The sequence below is a fragment of the Stigmatopora nigra genome, chromosome 9 (genome assembly GCF_051989575.1).
Source record: "Stigmatopora nigra isolate UIUO_SnigA chromosome 9, RoL_Snig_1.1, whole genome shotgun sequence".
NCBI lineage: Eukaryota > Metazoa > Chordata > Actinopteri > Syngnathiformes > Syngnathidae > Stigmatopora > Stigmatopora nigra.
The window spans coordinates 3042223-3064240 of NC_135516.1; the positions used below are offsets into that span (position 1 = coordinate 3042223).

At 37.5% G+C, this 22018-nt stretch overlaps 1 protein-coding gene across 8 annotated transcripts in view; it reads right to left on the reverse strand.

The window, feature by feature from the left end:
• Positions 1 to 22018, reverse strand: part of astn1 (astrotactin 1) — a 199055-nt gene that overhangs the window by 22304 nt on the left and 154733 nt on the right. For all 8 annotated transcript variants that reach the window (XM_077724197.1, XM_077724196.1, XM_077724192.1 and 5 more), the window contains 3 exons: positions 9240 to 9517; positions 4541 to 4674; positions 3747 to 3898 (listed from right to left, as the gene is read on the reverse strand). In XM_077724197.1, the coding sequence (XP_077580323.1) occupies positions 3747 to 3898; positions 4541 to 4674; positions 9240 to 9517 (564 nt within the window). The remainder of the gene's footprint in view (positions 1 to 3746; positions 3899 to 4540; positions 4675 to 9239; positions 9518 to 22018) is intronic.

A 22018-nucleotide genomic window follows, 5' to 3' on the forward strand; every position in this document is an offset into this window, starting at 1 on the left:
AGGAAGAATATGCAAATTCAACATGGGTGGACCGACCTGGATTTGAACCCAAGACCCTAGAGCCGACGCGCGAACCACTCATCCGCAGGGCCGCCCTTTCATAGATATTAATCATTATATTTCATTATTACTAAATCATTTACGTGTAGTAGACATGCACGTGCTTCTGGCAGGTGTGATACTGGTGTGTGCCCATAGCGAGCAATGATGATGTTGCTCAGGGAGGTTGTCTTTCTGCCCAGACAAACAAAAAATTAGAGGGAACATTGGTCGTGAGTTTCTAATATGCACTAATCCTAAATGATTCATTTCTGTTTAAAAAAAACAATCAGTGATTAAATAGAAGTACACAAACCAGAAAGGATCGTGTAGATGGAAATCATGTTATAATAGAAATGAACTGTGGGAGGGAATTTTAGAAAAAAAATATATAAATATTACATCAAAATTTGTTTCTTGAAGGAATTATATCACTAAAATTGAATTTTCTAGAAACCTGACACTTTGATAGATGCGGCGTTTCAGGGCACTGTGTACGAAAAGAGGGTCTACCATGTTCTTTTCCTTCTTTTACACCAGGCTACTCAGTTAATCTGTTAGAAGTCTAAATTGAAAAGAGGTCAAAACAGTAGATTTAGGAGGAACATTAATTTCAACTGCAGAACAAACTCATAAAGTTCATTCCATTCTAAAGTACCACAGTGGCAGTATCCAATGATGTCAGGCAGCTGAAATTACCCAGTCTTTATGATTGATTTCCTTGTCATTTGACTAGAGTTTTCTTATTAAAGTGCCATTAAAGTTGGGTGAACGATATTGAAATGCATCAATCATTAGTGCTATTTCATTAGTTGATTAAACTATTATGCCGTTCTGCTTAAATACAAGCCATTATATTCAGTTTCGATGGACAACTGATGGTATATCATGCATCTTTTTATTGAGGACTTTGAAGTACTCCTTCTATTTATCCTTAAAGAAAACAATCAGAGGAGAGTGGAAGAGAACATTTTGAGAAAACACTATGTTGGAAGAAACAGAGTTTAGTAAGAGGGTGAAAAATCAAAACAGTTTAAAAACTAGACAGGGGGAGCAGAGATTGGAGGAAGCTTGAGAAAAACAGCAAAAATGTTGAAAAATGAAACACAGCTTGGGAGAACTTGCAGAAATGTCCATTGGTTCACGCAACTCGAATTCTCAGAGATGAAAGGCAGCTGAAATCAAAACCACACTGTTCAGTCTGCTTTCAGTTTTTTTTTTTAAAATCATGTGCCTGTCTTTGATTCTTTTGCTCTGTCGATCACACTTCCTTGGTGGTCTGTTTACCCTTCTTCGCTCCCCTCTTGCCGACATCCATGACCAGCCACCATTGTGTTCACCAAAAGTAATCAATCATCTTCTACTGTAGGTTTTGAGTTGAGGCTTCACTGCCCAATTAACGGAATGAAAGCTCAAATCGTCAGAACTACAATATAATGAGCCCAAAAATCTTTCAACAAACGCAAACCAAACGTGCTTGAATATTTCTGAATCCCTTGTTATTCATATTCGTTCATTCATTATCCATACCTCTCATCCTCACAAGGCTCACGGGGGGCTAACTAAGAGCACCAGGCGGAGGACACCCTAAATTGGTAGCCAGGCAATTGCAGATCACAAAGAGACGGACAACCAACCATGCTCACATCCAAGGGAAATTTAGAGTTTCGAACCAGCCTACCAAGCATGTCGTTGGGATCTGGAAGGAAACCGAGTATCTAGAGAAAACCCACGCAATCTCCGGGAGAACATGCAAACTCTACACAGGAGTGTCTGAATCTGGGATTGAACCCTCAATCTCAGAACTGTGAGGCTGACGGGCTAACCACTCATATACCGGGCCATTTACTTTTGCTACTTGTGACATGAGGGTTCCATGTCAAAAGTAGTAAAAGTTGTTACTTTTACTACTTGTGACATGAAGTTTTCATGTCAAAAGTAGTAGAAGTAAATGGAGAGACCAATATGAATGCTTAATATTGTTATTAATGACCACCATCTTGTGGATTCTTTAAAAACTACAAAATTGTGGGGGATTTTTAAAACTTTAATCTACATAAGAAGAATCTTCTAGAATTAGACTCACCAAACCGACATTATAATATATAACAGTAATATTTCATCAAATCAGGTTAATTTATCAAATAATTTAATTTAATACACAGCCGATAGATTTGCAGGCAATGATGACTTTTTTTGTTTTTCTGTACAGATGTGGACAAACAGGTCTACTACGCCTTCAGCAATCTCATGGACATATATACATTTCCTTGAATGTGATATTTAAATGTAATATTTGTACATGTTTATATTGATGGCTTATGAAAAATAATCATCGTTTTTCTGGTAACACAAAAAATTAAACAATCGATAATGTTTTTTAAATTCACAAACAACGATTTGTTTTTTTCGAAAATGACTTAGCCCATTTTTTAAAAAGGGTCAGAATATAGAATAAGCATATGCAGTATATTTATAATAACTAAGGAAACTATGATTTAAGTTGATGGACTGGACAATTATATCTCAGATTTAACTTTTATCTTCCAGCTGTGTGGTACTCTGAGATGAAAAGGAAGGGAAGTTACAAGCAATCACCTTATTCTGTTTAATGGGCCAAAATTAAATGATATACTCTTCTCTTTGGCAGTCAAACATTAAAGCACTAATGGGCACAATATATGCTCAGAGTAGGAGACTGTGGTCGGCATATAAAGTGCTACACAAACTGTGTGCAGCTTATAAAGCAGAACTAGAAAAAGGTACTATCAAATTATAAATGGCTTTTCAAGGATTTTCTTGCTTGTACAAAAGACTATACAAGTCATCACAGCTTGAAATATTTCATGCCTCTGAAAATGCTGCTAAAATTGTAAAATAAATACTACATGAAAATAAACAAACAGAAACATCAGCAAAAACATTTTAGACTGTTCAAACAGTTGCACAAGGTGATGTCTTTGAAGCAAGACTCAATTTATTTTTAAGAGTGTCATGTAAAGTTATACCAGGCCTGACAATGTAAAAGACGCATAAATTCATCCCTTCCTGTTGTAATAAATAATTCATTCTAAAAGAATGAGCGGTGCCATGACATTCTCGTCTTGATACAATGCAGTTCAGTGGTTGGTGGTTTTAGTTAACTCTGTGCCAAAGGGCACTTAGGTGAAATAAAGTTGTTTTTGTTTGTGAAAGTCGGAATGTATGCATTTTCTAGATGTATGCCATGCTTTGCACACATAAATATTCATGTTTTATACATCAGCACTACTGTTCAAAAGTTCAAGGTCACCCACACAAGATCATGTATTCAACGAAAACGCATTATTTGTGTACAATCCTGTTTAAAAGTTTGGAAAATTTTCTTTTTGCCACATTGCCTGAATCTAAAGTATTATGTATCTACTAACTGCCTATGCTATGCTGATGGAACTTTAATAAAGCAAAAATCTGGTAAACTACATATATTCAACCATTAACGAAGTGAAAATATACCCATTTTGATGATTTTAATTGAATTCAGAATTATAAGTGAATGATTGTGTAGTTTTCAGAAAGGATAAGGGTGTGGATAAGTAATATACTTAAATCTCCTCATAACTTATACATTTATACAGCGAACTGAGCTCAATTATAAACTCCCATATGCTTTAGTAGTAATATCCTCTTTAAAAATGTATTGGAAACTTGGTGAAAGTAAAAAATACCTGTCTCAATCTTCGAATGGTCAGTCCTGTCAGTCACCTTCTCCTGGCTAATGAGATAATCAATGACCCTCACACCAATAGGCGGTTCTGTGTGGTTCCATTCCATGATAAGCAATGAGCTACTTGGCTCATAAGTATAGGACAGTTTCAACCTGGCAACAAGAACAACAACAAAAACGTAAGGACTTCATAGTGATAGTTGCTGACAAAAGAACAACCTTTGAAAATTGAGAGGAATGCTTCTATTTCTCCACTTGGAGACAGCTCCTGCAGCTTTATGTTAGTAACTCATCAGGAGTAGACCCCCCACCACTACCACCACTAGGCTCCCAACTTGAAATAAAATAGCTCATTTAAATGATTAGTCTAGCTTTATTTGAGCGTGAGATATCAAAGGAAAATATCAGATTGCTGTCATGCATAATGGAATGCAATACTTCTGTCTGGGTATAAAGGAGGTAGGGGGGAAATAAAATTTGTGAATCTGACCGCATCTGAATTAGGCTGGCAATGTTGGAGTACAAGTCTCGCAGCCGTTTTGCAATCATTTCTGGAATAGCATTTTTGTTCAACCAAACATGAAAAAAAGGAATTGATATTTTCTGATACTATTCCATGTTTATCTAACACAATATGGAATGTGTCCATACTGTAGTACAATTGAGGAAATAAATAGGTTAGATAAGATTAAACTTTACTCATCTTGTACATGTGAAATTAAATAGTGAAGTAATTTAGTAGTAGTATGTTTTAGTAGATTGGAATTAGTACTACAACTGGTATTGTTTGCATACATTGGTTGGGGAAGTGGTGCACAAGTAGGGAGTCCATCAGCACCAAAAGCGCTGGAATCACACCGGCACCAATCATCAATCACGTCACCCCTCGCTGAACACCACAGCATGCTCATCATTGCCTCTTGAAGAGCCTGCAAAAAAGCAGGCGAAAACGAGAACAAAAAACGTATGAATAAACGCATAAATGGAAGGTTGAATTTAAAACAATAACATTTGTAAAGACAATGCCGAGTATTAGATATCATCTGTAATAAGCATACTTTTTGGACTATAAACCACCACTTGCTTCTCATCATTTAAAAGCACAGGATTATCATATTAAAACATCTTACTTGTGGATTTTTGGGCGAAAGAACTTAGTGTTTTGTTTTTTAGTTATTTTTTTGCAAAAAAACTAAAAAAAATAATTCCAGTGGACGGGCGAGCGCATCATGATTGCAATGTGACCAGATTCCATAAATGCATTCTTAACTTTGTGTTAGTGTGCCGAATACTCTGTTTGTGAGAATGCAAGCTTTTTCCAAGGGAATTTCAATTTATTGTCACGAGAAGATAATTAGTGCTACTACTGAAAATCCAATAGAAATATTCTTTGTTCATCTCCCAATTATTTCATCTCAGACACTCTTACCTAGGGACAATTTTAAGTGATCATTCAGCCAACAGAGCATGTTTTTAACCCTAAATTTACCAGTTAACTTACCATGGAAAGAGAAGATTTGGTTTAGTTTATTTAGATTTAGTAATAATAAAATGTAATGATTAATATCTATGAGTGGGCGGCCTGGCGAATGAGTGATTCGCGCGTTGGCCTCACAGCTCTGGGGTCCTGGGTTCAAATCCAGGTCAGTCCACCTGTGTTGAACTTGCATAATCTCCTTGGGCCGGCGTGTGTTTTCTCTTAGTATTCCATTTTCCTCCCACATCCCAAAAAGATGCATTGTAGGCTGATTGGACACTCTAAAATTGCCCTTAGGTATGGGTCTGGGTGTGCATGGCTGTCCATCTCCTTGTGCCCTGCGATCGGATGGCCACTGATACAAGGTGTTCCCCTCCCCTGGCCTAAAGTCAGATCAGGGATAGGATTGATAAAGTGGATAAAGCGGTTCAGAAAATGAATGAAAAAATATCTATGAATAAAACATCTTCATAAATGCAAAATCAAACAGAAATTTTACCGTATTTTACACATCTGTCTTTCTCACTTCTCATTCTCGTTCAAATTACCTTTCTGCTGAACGTGTAACTTCAGAAAGTTTCCATCTATATGCAATATAGTTCCATGATTTTGCTTTGATTTATTCAATAAGGGATGGCACATATTAATGAACATATTTATATCCATGTTAAAGAACATATATATGTAAGATTGTAGCCGGGGGTTAATTTCCATTTATAGTCGATTGTGTAGGTTGAAGACAAACGATCACACACACTAGACACACGCACACACGCACACACGCACCCACACAACCACACAGTAGATTTAGACAGTTCTCACCTTATTTCACCGCTTGTTCTTTTATTTACACAGTAAAGTAAAAAGGAATGTATTAAGAAATATTAAAATGTAATAAAAAAGATAGAAGGGCTGTAAAACACGAAAAACATAAGAGTGGTCATAGCTACTGTCACTGGCTGCCGCGTAAACGGCGTCATCATGGAGAAAGGAGAAAAAAAATGGATTTTATTTTGTGTGTGCCATATGATTGTTGCTGCGCAGAGAAGAGGAGAGTGGTGCGCAATTGCGCACATGCGCAGCTTAGAGGGAAAATTGGTTGAGACATTTATTTTGATCAATGAAATGCCACCGTGTAACATTTCTTTAAGCAAATATGCATATTGAGATGCCGGCACATGCATTGTAGTCAGGTGTGGCATGGTTATGGATTTTTTTCTGAAATATGGGCATTGTGGCTTATCGTTAGGTGGGCGCAATAGTGCCAAAATTACAGTTATATATTTTGGCAATGTAAAGGTTCATTATATGTGCAAGCTGTTAAAACTAATGCTATATTTATTGTACACTAAGTCTTATGTGATGGCCTTAGGTACCCTGTTTGCTTGAAAGGTTATTGACGTTGTGATTTGGAGTGGGCTTTCTTCAGAATTAAAATCTTCTCAAGGTCTATTACAATATCTGTGACAAGAAATTTAAGGAACATCCTTTTGAACCTTGAAGGTGAAAATACACACTACAGTTCAGCTATGAAGGGAGTTGGTTACATTTCTCTTTTTAAATCGATGTCAAAACCTTACTAAAAATGATATGTGGATTCTGGGCCGTTTTTGAGCCTGTATGTGGGCCCGAGAGAATCCAATGGGACTCTCCTATTGGATCGGACTTTATATCCTCCCGCCAAACCAGTCCCGCCGTGTCACTTCAATGTGCCATAGGCAATCAGACAGGACAAGAAATGTGCACCGATTGAATGAAAATAAATGGCTTCTATAAATCCTAACTATGTACTATGGCTAAAACCAGGCGGAGAATTTTACAGCCATTCTGTTTGGCGACAATGGCTTCAAATTGGCAGGAACATAAAGTAAATCCTGCAATAGATTCAATGATCCAAATAAATCAATTCACTTCCTTATTTTTATTTATGAAAAACAAAATGGTAAAAGATCCTAGTTGTATGACTTTTGTGTCACATCTGTGATTTATTCTAAAACATCCAAGCTGTTATGTTTAAAAAAAAATGAGTTTTTTTGATTGTTCAATCTTTAGGAGTCATTTTGTAATGCAGGGGTGGCCAACCAGTCAGAGACCAAGAGCCACATTTTTTACTGTGTTACCGCAAAGAGCCACATTTTTTACTGTGTTACCGCAAAGAGCCACATTGCACAGATTTATTTTAAATGTCACACACCAGCATAGTAATGACATAAATTGACTCCTACAGTACTAACAGCACAGGCCAGTCATTATCAACAATGAACATTGTGTGCACTGTCTCACACAGACAAACTCTCAGTTCAACCAAGTCCACAAACAGAAATATAATAATTTACAATAGCGTTTTTCTTTTACTATGCATGTTACTTAGTGGGACTTCTGTCATAAAATCAGAGCCTATTTTTGCGCAACATTCGCTCCTTGTGAGCTGTCATTTATTATGAATGGCTTTTAACTAGCGCGCCCACCACGTGGGTGTACACCTCGCTCTCCTATTGGCTGCTCCCGGCTGAGCACACTCGCCTTGGTCTGCCTCGCAGGGGGTGTGGCTTTTTCAGCCGACGCTCGATCTTTGGGATACTTTTTGTGTGCGCGACGCCGTTCATTGTTGCTTCTGGTTCACGGGAGCTCTCCCACTCTGTTAAAAACGTTTACTCAAATGACCTTGCTCCTACTGGGAAACTTTGAGGTATTTTCATCCCAAGCACATGCGCATTGGACGAAAATACCGTATTGAACTCAAGCGAAGCGCACACGCAAATAAAACACAAATACAATCTTTGATATGGACGTAAGAGCCGCATGAAACCGGGCAAAGAGCCGCATGCGGCTCGCGAGCCGCGGGTTGGCCACCCCTGTTGTAATGGATATTAACTTCATTCATGCTTTAATTCTTTCAACAGCACAACACAAACAACCTCCAGTTAACCTTTGTTAATGCCAGTTACTGCATCTATCCTATCCTGATTCCTGACACCCAGAAGGATACACAACACTGTATTGACATTGACTTTTGCTAGAGGAGATATGGCAGTATTGATCTACAATATTGATTTGGTCAATAGGTTGGGACACAAAAACACAGCACGGTGTGATGTTAGAAGATTATACCATCAAACTCAGAATGGAAGTTCCTGTTACATATTTCTGTAGCACTTGATCATATCTCGGCAAAGTGCCCAATCATCCCAGTAGAAAGACACTGTCTGAGAAAATAATGGGCAAGGGTAAAACTATCAGATACATTTTGTTTTGCATGGCTGTTATTTGCAGAATAACGCCTTATCTTGAAAAACTGATGAACAGACGTCCTTAGATTATGCATTCATTCATTTCTGAACCGTTTTATTCTCACTAGATTTTCAGAGGGTGCTGGAAGCAATCCCAGTTGACTTCAGTCCAGAAGCAGGGGACACCCTGCATCGGTGGCCTGGCCAATCGATGGCAGGGCACAAGGAGGACAACCATGCACACTGACTCATACCAAGGGGCAATTTAGAGTGTCCAATCAGCCTACCATGAATGTCTTTGGAATGTTGGAGGAAACCAGACTACCCTTAGAAAAAAACCCACGCAGGCCCGGAGAGACTCCACACTGGTCGGCCGACCTGGATTTGAACCCAGAACCCCAGAGCTTGAGGCCGACACGCTACCCATTTGGACCACCGGGCCGCCACCCCTTCTTAGATCATTCTTAAAATAAAATAAAAATAACAACTATGTCATTGGATGAACTTGGATTTTCGTTTTTTATGTACAAATTTGCAACTAAAGAAAAATGTTCTTTATGATGTCCCACAGCTCATAACCAAAGAAGGAAAAATGTAGAAACGGAAGAAAACATTGCAATCTAATCTCAGTTCTAAATTCTTAAACCATAGAAAACAATATTCCGTGACAGAAGGTTATTTTTTGCTAGTGGCCTGATGGGCTGCCTATCAGATGCAAATAATTTTGTGTTTCAACTGTCAAAACAGGCAAAGAAATAAATGTAATGAATAAATAAATTCAACACACCTGGTATGTCTCGTTGTTGGATACCAATTCATAAATAGGTGTTGCCTTGGTGATTTGCAATAGGACAGGCTCGGACTGCTGTCTCCCTTGTGCTGCCCTTGGGCTCATATGGCAGAGATGGCATGAACGAGGGCATTGGCCCTGGCTGGTGCAATCCATCCGGACCCCCGCTGCCATCCGCTTGGCTCCTGCATCCAGCAGGCTAGCAATGTATGCAGGATATGTCAAAGTCCGAGGTTCCTTCTCATGCTCTTCTGATTCCTCAGAAGGTGAGTTGCCTAAATAAACAAAATAACATAAGGGATTATTTGGAGTATCACTGCATGACTGGCAAAGTCTGTGTAAGTTGTAGGTAAGTGTAAGTGTGTAAGTAACACAGTTATAAACATTTCAAACCTATGGGTATGTGGAGTTGGAAATAAAATGTTAGTAGCACACTGTCTTCCTTTATTTCAGAAGGGGGCATAAAGGGAGGTCGCCAAAATTGTTTTTTTCAATATTGATGTGGTAGTATTCTTCACTAGGCCCCAAATACCCCAAAATATAAAGTGATAGATGATGATGTCATCTGATAAAGTAACCAGGGAATGAAAAAACCGAACAGAATGGAAGAAAAAAAAAAACCTTTCTCCGGTGGCAGAATGAAAAATCTACTAAACATTAATGCACTCCCACGTTTCCACAGCTCCCTTTTGGAGACTTTGAGGTCGTCAACATCACAAGACGAATGCTTAAGCAGGAGTGTAAATATATGGGTTTTGTATAGCTTTATTCAGTTCCCTCAAGAAAATTTGAATGAATAAAATGAAGAAAATAATCTCCTCTTAAGAATGAAAAGAATGAATAATGAAACAATTTCTTCAATCCATTTTACCAAGTAAACAGGCTCGTAGGATAAATGAACAAACAAATGAGTGGAGGCAGGAAGAATTAATAATTGCAGAATAAATATTAACACAACACTTAATTTGACTTTATCATAGAAGACTATCAATGCATACAAAAACACCTAATTAGTATATTTGTACACATTCAACTTCCTAAATTAATTATGTCACTAAACGAAGGTCCACCACAGGCCCATAAGTGCTAACATTAGCTAACAACATCCTCTCTATCAGTGCCCAGCTTATCACAATGTTTTTTTGTTCAGTGTTTGCGGTTAATTTGCCTATTAAAACAAAGAGTGGGATCAATATGCAATATGGGAAGTCTCAGCGGCACCTAGCAATAATATTGAATATACTGCAAACCCTTCACCACCATTTCTGGTCACAAACAGCACTCAAGAGTCGGTCGAAATGGTTTAAACGGGCTAACATAATGTAGTCGATTTTTCCCCTACAACATTTTGTGATTTACTGAATGTATCTATCACAAGACAGACAGAAGAGCAGGTGCAATCTAACTTAATTTCATGGTTTTCATTTAACACCATTTTCCTTTTAAATATATAAATTTCCCTTTTGCACTGAAAATAGTTATGAGTTTCTGCACTTCAACACAACAATAGGGCTCCGTAGTGAATTTTCTTTTTTCCACAACCACTGGGGGGCATTCAAGTCACATACTTTCCAACCATGAATATTTCACAATGTCTTTTTAATGTTGGAGCCAAGTGAACATGCAAAAAAGACCAGTTAAGGTTAAACACACAAGAGCAACATCATTCAAAATAATGACTTAAGTTGAAGCAATAGTTGCACGCATGTGTGTGCGTGTGTTTTGCTCATTCGTGTGTCTGTTTATTTTGTGTCAAGCAATTCTTTTGCGAAATGTGTTTAGGTATGCAATCTGAATGAATTTGCCCTTGATCAGCTAAACATTCTGCATAGGTACCTTGCAATGAGGCCACCGGGACCAATTGACAGGCCCAAGTTCTAACCAATCAAAATGCTGTGTAGATAAATGAGGTCTGATTGAGCGGGTTGCATCAAGAATCCAAATGAGTCACCGTGATCTTGTGCATGAGTGTGTTAGTTTAAGATCCCAGAGTTAAAGTATCTGCAGTATGTTCAGTTTGACTGCATATTCACAAAAACAATAAGGCTATGTTTTGTAATACAGTAATTGGAATTTAATTAAACCATTGTGTGTGTCCAGATATTGCAGACTACCGCAATTCAGAACGGTACAAAAGATTAACCCAGTTTGTGTGTGTGCGAGTCTTAGTTTTCATTTATCATGGTGGGGTTAGGTGCTTCACTGGACTCAATCCTACTGTCCTAAGTGCTTTCCAAAAAATACATACAAAATGATGATATGATGTAAACATCATTTTCATTTCACGACTATTCAGTTTAAGAGAACCAATAACCAATTTCATTTGAAAATATTGGCAATCATATTTGTGTATGTACTACAGCGAACAGTTGAACATCTTATGAATTAGTGGATTCATTCATTTTCCGGACCACTTATCCTCACATGAGTCTTCACCAACCAGACGCATCAGTCAGGAGACACCCTAAATTGGTGGCCAGTCAATCGCAGGGTACATGGAAAACGACAACCATTAACGCTCACACTCATACATAGGGGCAATCTAAAGAGTTTGCGACCCTACCAAACATGTTTTTGGGATGTGGGAGCAATATCCAGAGAAAACCCATGCAAACATGGGAAGAAAATGCAAACTACACATCACAATGTCAGAACGTAGAATAGAAACCTCAACTCGGAACTGTGATGCTGACACGCTAACCACTCGTCCACCAGGCCGCTTTAGCAAAGTTAAAAAAATAAAATAAAAATACAAGTAATGTGTAGGCTATGCATTTTAGGCCATTTGCTTAAACTTTGGCCATCGTGTATCTACAAAGTTTGTGTACTTTCAAAGTGTACTTACTTCTATGGCAATTAGGAATGTCACAATGTTACACTTTTAATAGTTTACCGGGGACTAAAGTTTGATTCAATTATAATTGGGTCCTTTGGGTAATTAAAAAATTGAGCAAACCAGAAGAAACCACTGTGAACGTATTGTGGTCAACTATGTAAGTTAAAATCCATACAATTCTCTGCTTCAGTCTCACAGCTTAACGGCTGTCAGCCAACATTATGGTTAAACTCCTAACGTGGGAATTAGTTTCACATATTACATAGAGGTGATTTTGCTTAGTATATTCCTGTAGAATGCTTTTTCACTAAAAGATGGACGGGTGGATTTCCCACTTAAACATTAAAGGTGTAATTCCATTTCCTCATACATGATGCTTTTACCCCTGAACAACCTTCCAGCACTCTTTTGCAAAGTGTTTGCTTCATGTTGGACCAGAGGTTTCTAAAGGCGTCTGACCAACTGACAAGCACTTTTGTTAAAGCCTCCTGACACCCAACATAAAAGCTGCTGCAGAGGCAGAAAAAAGACCACTTCTTCAAACTAGAATGGCACTGAGTCAAGCGCATTCCTTCTCCAATGTTCATCAGTCTCCGTTAATTCAATCAATAAACCAGGCATCACTGTTTGATCATAATTTAAGAACACGTGATCTGTAACAATGCAGCATCTCAATGACACTTGCTAGGCTTTGGTTAGTAACAGATTTTGCATGACTCTTGGGACTGTGGATCAAAGTCACTTATATTTTTGTCACGAATTGCATGGATAAAAAATGTTGATCTGTAATTCATTATTTAATCTTTAGAGTGCACATTTCTTATTCCCGCATACATTATTCTTATGCTGCTGGGATCGCGCAGCAGATAACCTTGTAGAAGACAAACCCCAGTGAGGATAAATAACTACCATACTATTTATTTCCTTCAACATCCACAACAAACCAATCTGGAATTTAGGTTAGGTTAGATTAGGTTAGAACTTTATTTCATCCCGTATTCTGGAAATTTCTAGGTTTCATAACATATATGCATAACATAACACACATAAATTGCATAACACCATTTAATGACACAACAATAGGCCATCTGTCCAATTCAAACTGTACAATAACTGCTGTTTCTAGAATCCTTATTTTTTTGTGAAATGGAGTGATGTGGTGTTTTGGTGCATTTGCATCAGGGAAGACTCCACAAATAGTAACTGGTTTTACAGTGTATGAGAATCCTAACACACCACCGTTACGTCAGACAGTGTCTCCAATAGAAGTGAGGCTGGCAGGGGGATTTAGTGCTACTCTGACAGCAAAATGGAAAAAACCCTGATAAATGCAGCGATGCAGTGCCTACGTTTGCTGAGCTTTGGGACACAAGAAAGGGTACTTTCAAACTGCTTCCTGCTCAGCTCTCTAAAAGGGGTGTCAATGGAACTGTAGCTTACGATCGAGATTAAACACTCCACGTTCCCACACAACTACCTAGTATCAGAGCCCTTTTTTCTGCTGCGAAGTTCTTCACTTCCTCCTCAAAAAGAGCCAAGCCATGTTTTTTTGTGCAACAATGAAAGTTACACTTCACCGATGTACAGTCTACTCAATGTAAACAAAAGAAGGACTGCTTATTATATTCTTGATATGCCATTGTCATTTCGCGTCACCAAATAATTTTTCACAATATTCAGGCAAAGTCTAAGATGGACTTCATGGGCTGATTTGTAAAATGGGTACAAACTTGATTACCAGAATTTAAGATTAAGGCAACATTTGTCTATGTATTTCAAATAGATGTATATATTATTGGAAGGAAACAACAAAAGTTATATTAGTAATGCAAATTAACAAAACAGTTTTGGAATATAATGCAAATGTAAATAATACTCGTTCATTCATATTCTGATCAGCTTTATTCTAATGAGGGTCGTGAGGGTGCTGGAGCTCAACACAGCTAATAACAGACAGGAGGCAGAATACACCTTAAACTAGTTGCCAGCCAATCACAGGTCTAAATAATCCAATTTTGAACAGTGTTTAATGGCTGCCTTGTGGTGTAAAGGTTCACGGGAAGGTCCAGGTTCAATTCCCGCTGGTGGCGCTGCGATCGTGAGTGAGGACATTTTCTTTGTCTGTCTGTGTGCCCTACGGGTGACTAGCGACCAGTCTAGGGTGTAGTCTGTCTTTCACCTGTAACAGGTTGAATCTAAAACCAACAGCAATATATTGAAGGTTCAAAAGTTTTTTTTATTAAAAACAAACAAACAAACTGGGCAAATAATACAGTAAAATATAAAAATGGCAAGACAATTGAAATCCGGCACACCACCAAGACAATGGAATCAAAAGACTGAACCAGCATTGTGTGTCGGCAGGTCTTATAAAAGCGAGCTAACTGCAACTGTTCCCAGAGGTGCACCTCCTTGGGGTAACTAAATAAGGGTTGGATGACCTGGCCTGATCTGGCCAAGCATCCACTGGTTCAGAGGGCTCGTGATTGATGAGCGTTTTCACAGAGCGACTGTTTGGCGAGTAAAGCGAGTTCTAGTTGGGAGGGAGGCTGCTTTGACGAACAATTCGGAGAGTCGGCTGGTAGTGGCTGGACAAGGAGGGAGATGTGTCCTGCCAGGACAAGAACAAATTGCGGCCTTCAGAAGAGCACCAGAGAGGATTCCTTGCAGTCCTTTCTTAATATCGGTCATCCAAAACTCTACAGATTTACACTGCAGTAATGTGGGCTCAGTTCTCTTTTGACATAATGTGGAGCCATGAATGGTTTTCCTCAAGAGGGCTGTACCCCCGTGGTTGCCTGACTACCCCACCATGGAGCCTTTAGTTGGTGCTCGACGGATTGTGCTGGCCTTTCTTTAAACACCCAGCAACCAAAATGGGTTGCTGCTTGGTGGTACTCCTGTTTTCCATGACTTGAGAAAAGCTTATTATGTTAAGGCTCTCTGGGGACTCTGGTATCGCAGGGTTACTTAACATTGCGTTAGTGCCCAAGGTGTAGGCTGACTCGTATGTCAGTCAGCCTTTGTGGCTTGCTCATTGTTGCCATCTTTTGGGAGGCACACGGAGAGAACAGAGCTGTGTTGCTTGATCAGGGCTCCATGTTTTTCTTAAGATTCTATTCTGTATTGTTGTTATACCTTTCCGTGAGTCAACCCTGATGTGCAAATGCATGATTCAGTGATTTCAGCACTGCATCTGGATGGACAAGTGGTTAGCGCATTGACCTCACAGTTCTGGGGTCAAGAATTCGATCCCTCACTGTGTGGAATTTGCATGTTCTCCCAAGGTACTCTACCAGGGACTGCCCAAAAACTTGTAGGGTAGGCTAGTTGAACACTCTAAATTGCCTATAGGTAAGAGTGTGAGTGTGATTGGTTGTCTGTGTCCTTGTGCCCTGTGATTCAATGGCCACCGATTCAGGGTGCCCTTCACCTTTGTGCCTGCGATCCTTGTGAGGTTAAGCGGTTCAAAAATCAATGATAATATATATTTGCTTGATTCGTATTTTTGTGCACATGATATTATTTTCCCGGCACACATCTTAAAATAAATAAATAAAGCACAAAAAAAATACACGTTTGGAACAAAGAGGCAAGACATGATATGGGAAATCAGCTTTGTAACTGGGTAAGAGTGGGCTGAACAGTCACCAGATTTTAGCTGTTGGAGAAGCTTACCGTATGGCATGCAACGAATAAACATAATACAATTTATGGGAGGTACTTCTGAAATAGTGGAGAAATTTTTTTGCAGATTAGGTCAAGAATTAACAGAAGGAATGGCAAAGATCTCAGTCAAATAGAGCATTTTTTGCTGAAAGCAATGTGTGAAGTGTGAAGAATAAAATGGCCTCAATTGGAAATTGTTATTAGTAACATTGTCAATGGCTTGACTATATTCCCTATTCATTTCGCAATTCATTTGAATAAAATACAAAAAAGTAACTTTATATGAAAAAAAATTCTGATAATTTAAGAAATGTTAAAAAAAATGCATTTGATAAAGAAAAACTGCGTGTTGCACAGACAAGAAATGTGCAATAAATCCGTGGTATAATGTTTGGACTTATGTTTAGTTTTGCAACATTGCTTATAATCTAACGGCTGGCAAAAATAGCATTAATTATGGTACATCTGGATTTTAAAAAGAAAAAAACGCAATTATAAATGCACATATTATGATGCATCTGATTAACCATCTGCCTTGTAGTTAAGAGACAATTTTATTTCAGTGATCTTTGTTTGTGGTTCCTGTATTGGAACAGATTGTATCATGAATGAAGCCACGGACTATCAATCAATGCTGTCGCGGAGACAAATTTTCCTTGGACAAAACCCACGAATTCAAACAGTAAACCCAAGACGATAAAATGGGCATTTAATTTTTCTTCCATGGTTTGAGAATGCAGTGTACATGCTCTGGGTGGCTGATAAGCAGCTCTATAGCTGATAAAGCAATGGTCCTCCAAAGCTGTTGGTGTTATGGTGAAGATTAAGCACCCAGTCATTGCAGTTAGTATTTTGATATATATTCTACCGGGCCAATGGCGCAAGTGGTTATCGCATTGGCCTCATAGCTCTGGAGTCCTAGGTTCAAGTCCAGGTCGGTCCACCTGTGTGTCATTTGCATGTTTTCCCCGGGCCTGTGTGGGTTTTCTCCAGGTACTGCGGTTTCCTCCCACAAAAACATGCATGGTAGGCAGATTGGACACTCTAATTGCCCCTAGGTATGAGTGAGAGCGTGAATGGTTGTCCGTCTCCTGGGATAGGCTTAAGCACCCCCTGTGACCCTCATGAGGATGAAACGGTTCAGAAATCGAGAGAGAGAGAGAGAGAGAGAGATTCTATCACAGACACCCAATGTGGAAAGTAATTTAGGATAACAGCTGGCACCTAATCTTCACTAAAATGCAGGACACCCACCAATGGCATGGTTTTCTATTTGTATGTATGTGCATCACAGAATTTGGAGCTTGGCAAGGCATCCCTATATCCTGTGGAATGGGACATCTCATGTAGGGCACCCCTGATGCTGCTAAGAGCTTTTCTGAGTCAGATAATACTCTGCATTCAATCTTTCCTCCCACACTCTCCAGTAGGAGAGAGGACCAGTTCATCTCCTACCGCATTGATTTGAGTCATATCTCCTATTTGCACAATGCTCTTACATTTCTCTGAATGAGACAGAGCGAAAAACCTCCAGAGTACAGTACACGCTTGCTATATAGTCCACCTTCTGTCTTATGCACACAAGCCTTTCAAATAGCATATAGCATATATTTTGAGACACGACCAAACGATACTTGTCCTGTTTTGAAACGAGGATCAATTATCTATCTCTGCACTATCAATGCTCCCATTTGTATATGCCACTAGATGCTGCTAGTGCATCACGGCACTTGGCCCTACCTTTAGGGGTGCCAAAGCTATGTACGTGTTCAATTTAGGACACTAAAGCAAGGAAACACACACTAACCTTTTGATTGTGTTTGGCCAAAGATGATCATTATAGGGTTATGGAATGTAATCATGAGCCCCTGCTGATGCCGGAATGTCAGAAATCAAAGCAACCAGCAGCTTAGTAAATTGGAAAGCAGTGAGATGAGAAATTTGTATTTAAAATGCCCGCATTTGGAGGGATAATGTCCAAGGGGGAGAAGCAAAAAATAAAATTAAATATATATAGAGTATAAATAACCGGAAAAAATGAACACACATAAGTCACAGAATGATCAAGATATGTATATTGTGTGTCAGCGTGATGACGTGTGAACCCTAAACCTATTTAATGAAACACAGAGCATTTCTGCATGGATGTGACAAGAAAATAATTTCGTTATAATTCGCAGCTCTCCTTTGCCTGTGACCATCAGTAGTCAAACTGCAAACCACTTGTTCCTAAGCCCGCAGTGCAATTTTTTATGTAGCTCAGTGGCATATAAACACAAAAGCAGCCACATCTTTTCAAACACATTTGGAGTGCCGCTTATCACAATACTAGATGTCATCCATTTTTTTTATAGTTATTCTCATAATGCTCCAGTTCTTTGATGCACTATTCATAATAAGTAAAATGTTTTTCTTTCTGCAGCTTAGGTGAATGTGACATGTCCATAACAAAAACAAAACATTCAACAAATGAGCAATAATTATATACTACTCAACCAATATTTTTTTCTTTGCTCATTTAGCCAATATTAATGGCTTTAAGAGTATGTCGGTGAAACATTGATCTGTTTTTTCATTAGAGGATGCAACATTCTCATCATTCTCATTCTCAACATCATTCTGGTAGGACTGCCGCTAGCTGATGCTTACAGAGTCATATTAGAAAAAAAAGACAAATCAAAACAAACACCCACCCAAAAAAAAAAACAATCAATACAATGTTAAAACAAAAATTTAGTGTGAAACTAAGCATGCATCTCATTTTCTGAATCACTTCATCTTCACTAGGTTGGAGGCCGGACAACCATTTACGCTCACACTCATACCTAGGGGGTGATTTAATGTGTGCAATCAGCCTATTATGTATTTCTTTGGAATGTGGGAGGAAACCAGATAACCCGGTGAAAACCCACACAGGCTCAGGGATAACATGCAAACTCCAAACAGGTAGACCGACCTGGACTTGAACCCAGGTCCCCCACTCGCCTGAGGTGCTTACCACTCAGCTGCCAGGCCGCCCACTAGGCTTGCAGTGTTCATTATCATTAATAAGTTTTATTGAGAAAGCAATGTATACATTCATTATCTATACCTTTTATCCTCACAAGGATCACATGGGATGCTATCCCAACTACAGGCAGAAGGCGGGGACACACACGCTGATTTGGATTTCAACCAATGGTAGGAAAAGTGTAGTTATTTTTAAAAAATCATCATGTAAAATAGAGTTTTTGTTTTAAATAATTTAGTTTTTAAGTGAAAACTTGGTTTCATCGAACTTTTCACTGTTAAAAATTGAGTTACTTTTAGTCTCATAAAATGTTTGTTTCTGAAGTTTCAAGTTCACGTTACATTTTCATATATTTGAAAGAAATTGTACAACTAGAATTGTGCCTAATATGTCAGTGGCTTTAAAAAAATTAACGATTTCATCTTTCATGATAAATATTTGCCAATTGTTATTTAATATCAGCCACAGTGTTGTTGTTTGGGGAGTTTATGTATTTTCTAAAATGGGACTTGGTGTAGACATTTAACAACAAACATTCATGCTTCAGGGAACATTGACGTTTGAATTCCATGTAAACACACTCTATTTTCATGTATTTCTGGCCAGTGCAAGTCTCACTGCTCGAGTTTGCAAATTTCACAGAATGTTTTTTGCCAAGTTAGGCGTGTGAGAGTCGCTGCAAACAGCAATTGACAAATTGGTGGCTAAAAGCTTACTCTGACCATGTGGAAGTGCCTATATTGCTCATCCATTATTATTGGTGTGCAGACAAAACAAAATGCAATGACTTCTTTAGAAAGAGGAAGATAGAAAGTCCTATAAAAGGCTGCGCAAAAAAGAAATGCTTTATGTGCAATGTGTGCCCATTTTAAGGGAATGTGAAGATCAGGTTGTGCCAAAAGTGACTTCAGACGATCAAAGGTGAGGAGGTGTGGGTGATGTTTGGGGGCAGTCAAATGAATCACTACCAAGTGTCAATATCCATGTAACTTGGCAGCTAATCTGTCCAAAAGCCACTTTTAAGCAACAAACGAAATACATTATATGAATAATCTCAAATCAAAAAGGCAAATTGCATTAAATTTGTTGGATGTACAGATTAGTTTTGATAATAGTTTAGTTAATTGCTCAGTGTTGACATTGCGGGACTGCGTTTATTTGTTGTTGTGCACAAGTAATTAAGTTACACAAATATATGAATTTGAACTTTGAAGCATGAGTTTTACATTTGCACGCTTTGTGTTTGGGAAACATTGTGTTTACAGAAAATACATTTTTAGACAACTATTTTACAACACGAAATATTTGTACAAGAGTCACAATTGCCCAAAAAGAGGGGGTTAAACTGTTGATGTACACAATGTTTTAGAAGAATTAGCTATAAGATTAACTACCAGGCCATGTGACTTTTATAAATAAGCCATTTAGAGTACTGCCAGAATTACTTCATTTTCAAAAAGAATGTACCGACCCTGAGCCCAAGGGTGTAGCAGATCTCATCACTTTGACTGATCTCTCCTCCCATGCCTACATGCAAATGGCCTGCTTTTTTTGCATCGTGTGGAACACAAATTAAACAGCAGAAGGTAAACTAGATTCCCTTTGCGGGAAAAAGAAAATACATTTTAAATGGTTGTATTTCACACTGGATTATAGCAACGATAATACATTCATTTAGGCCCTCTAAACTGACCTTAGCAGTGCATTTGACTGTCAATTGTTATCAATGGTTATTTATTCGTGTCCTGTGAATGACTAGTACCCGTATCAGGTGCACCTCTCCTTGCATGAGACCACAAATACTTTATGTCACAAGAGCTGACCCACCTGCGAGAGAAAATCATTTGTGTCAACTTCATGCTTCATTCTAAAATTCAAATGAAGATTAGAGGTTTATTCATTCATCTTCTGTACGATACATCCTCATAAGGATCGTAGGGGTTGCCGGAGCCTATCCTAGGTGACTTTGGGCGAAAGGCAGAATACACTCTATACTGGTCGCCAATCAGCCGTAGGGCACACAGAGAGATAAATCACCATCAACACTCAGAAATATACCGCCACCAGCGGGAATCTAGTCCGTACAAAAAGGGGCTAAGATGAAATATTTCTTTATATATATAATAGAATATAAATTTTATATATATATATATATATATATATATATATATATATATATATATATATATATATATATATATATATATATATATATATATATATATATATATATATATATATATATATATATATATATATATATATATATATATATATATATATGTATATATATATATATATATATATATATATATGTATATATATATATATATATATATACATATATATACATATACATACATATATATATATATATATATATATATATATATATATATATATATATATATATATATATATATATATATATATATATATATATATATATATATATATATATATATATATATATATGTATATATATATATATATATATACATATATATACATATACATACATATATATATATATATATATATATATATATATATATATATATATATATATATATATATATATATATATATATATATATATATATACATATATATATATATATATATATATATATATATATATATATATATATATATATATATATATATATATATATATATATATATATATATATATATATATATATATATATATATATATATATATATTTATATATTCCCCTTTTCATTGGAAAAAATGCATTTTAATGCCTATAGATGTTCTATCGACTCTCAAAAAAGCTTTTAATTCATGAATCAATTTTGGCAGCCTTGTTGGCAGCGGTAACAGTCATCTGAATAAAACCATAACTACAAGGTGGTCTGCGAAAAAATGAGTTTGACACCCCTACTCTATGTGCATTATTTAACTGCCATAATTTTGCCTCAAAGGCAGAAGACTGATTTTGATTTGCACATCATTGTGAGCTTTTGAGATGCGACTTACAATTTCAAAAACCTCTGCGCTCAAAACTACCCTTTTAAACATTCCTTTGAATTGAAGATGAGATGGTTTTAAAAAAAATGATGGTAAGAATTTTTCATTTGGTGTCTATTACATTCATATGTGACTATAAGTGCAAAAATCCTTTGAATAAATACCTCAATGTTAAACTGATCTGCTTCTCAGCATGCGGCCAATATGTTTTTTGGATCCATCCATCCGTTTTCCGCAACTTCTCCGATTGATCCTCACAAATCAGC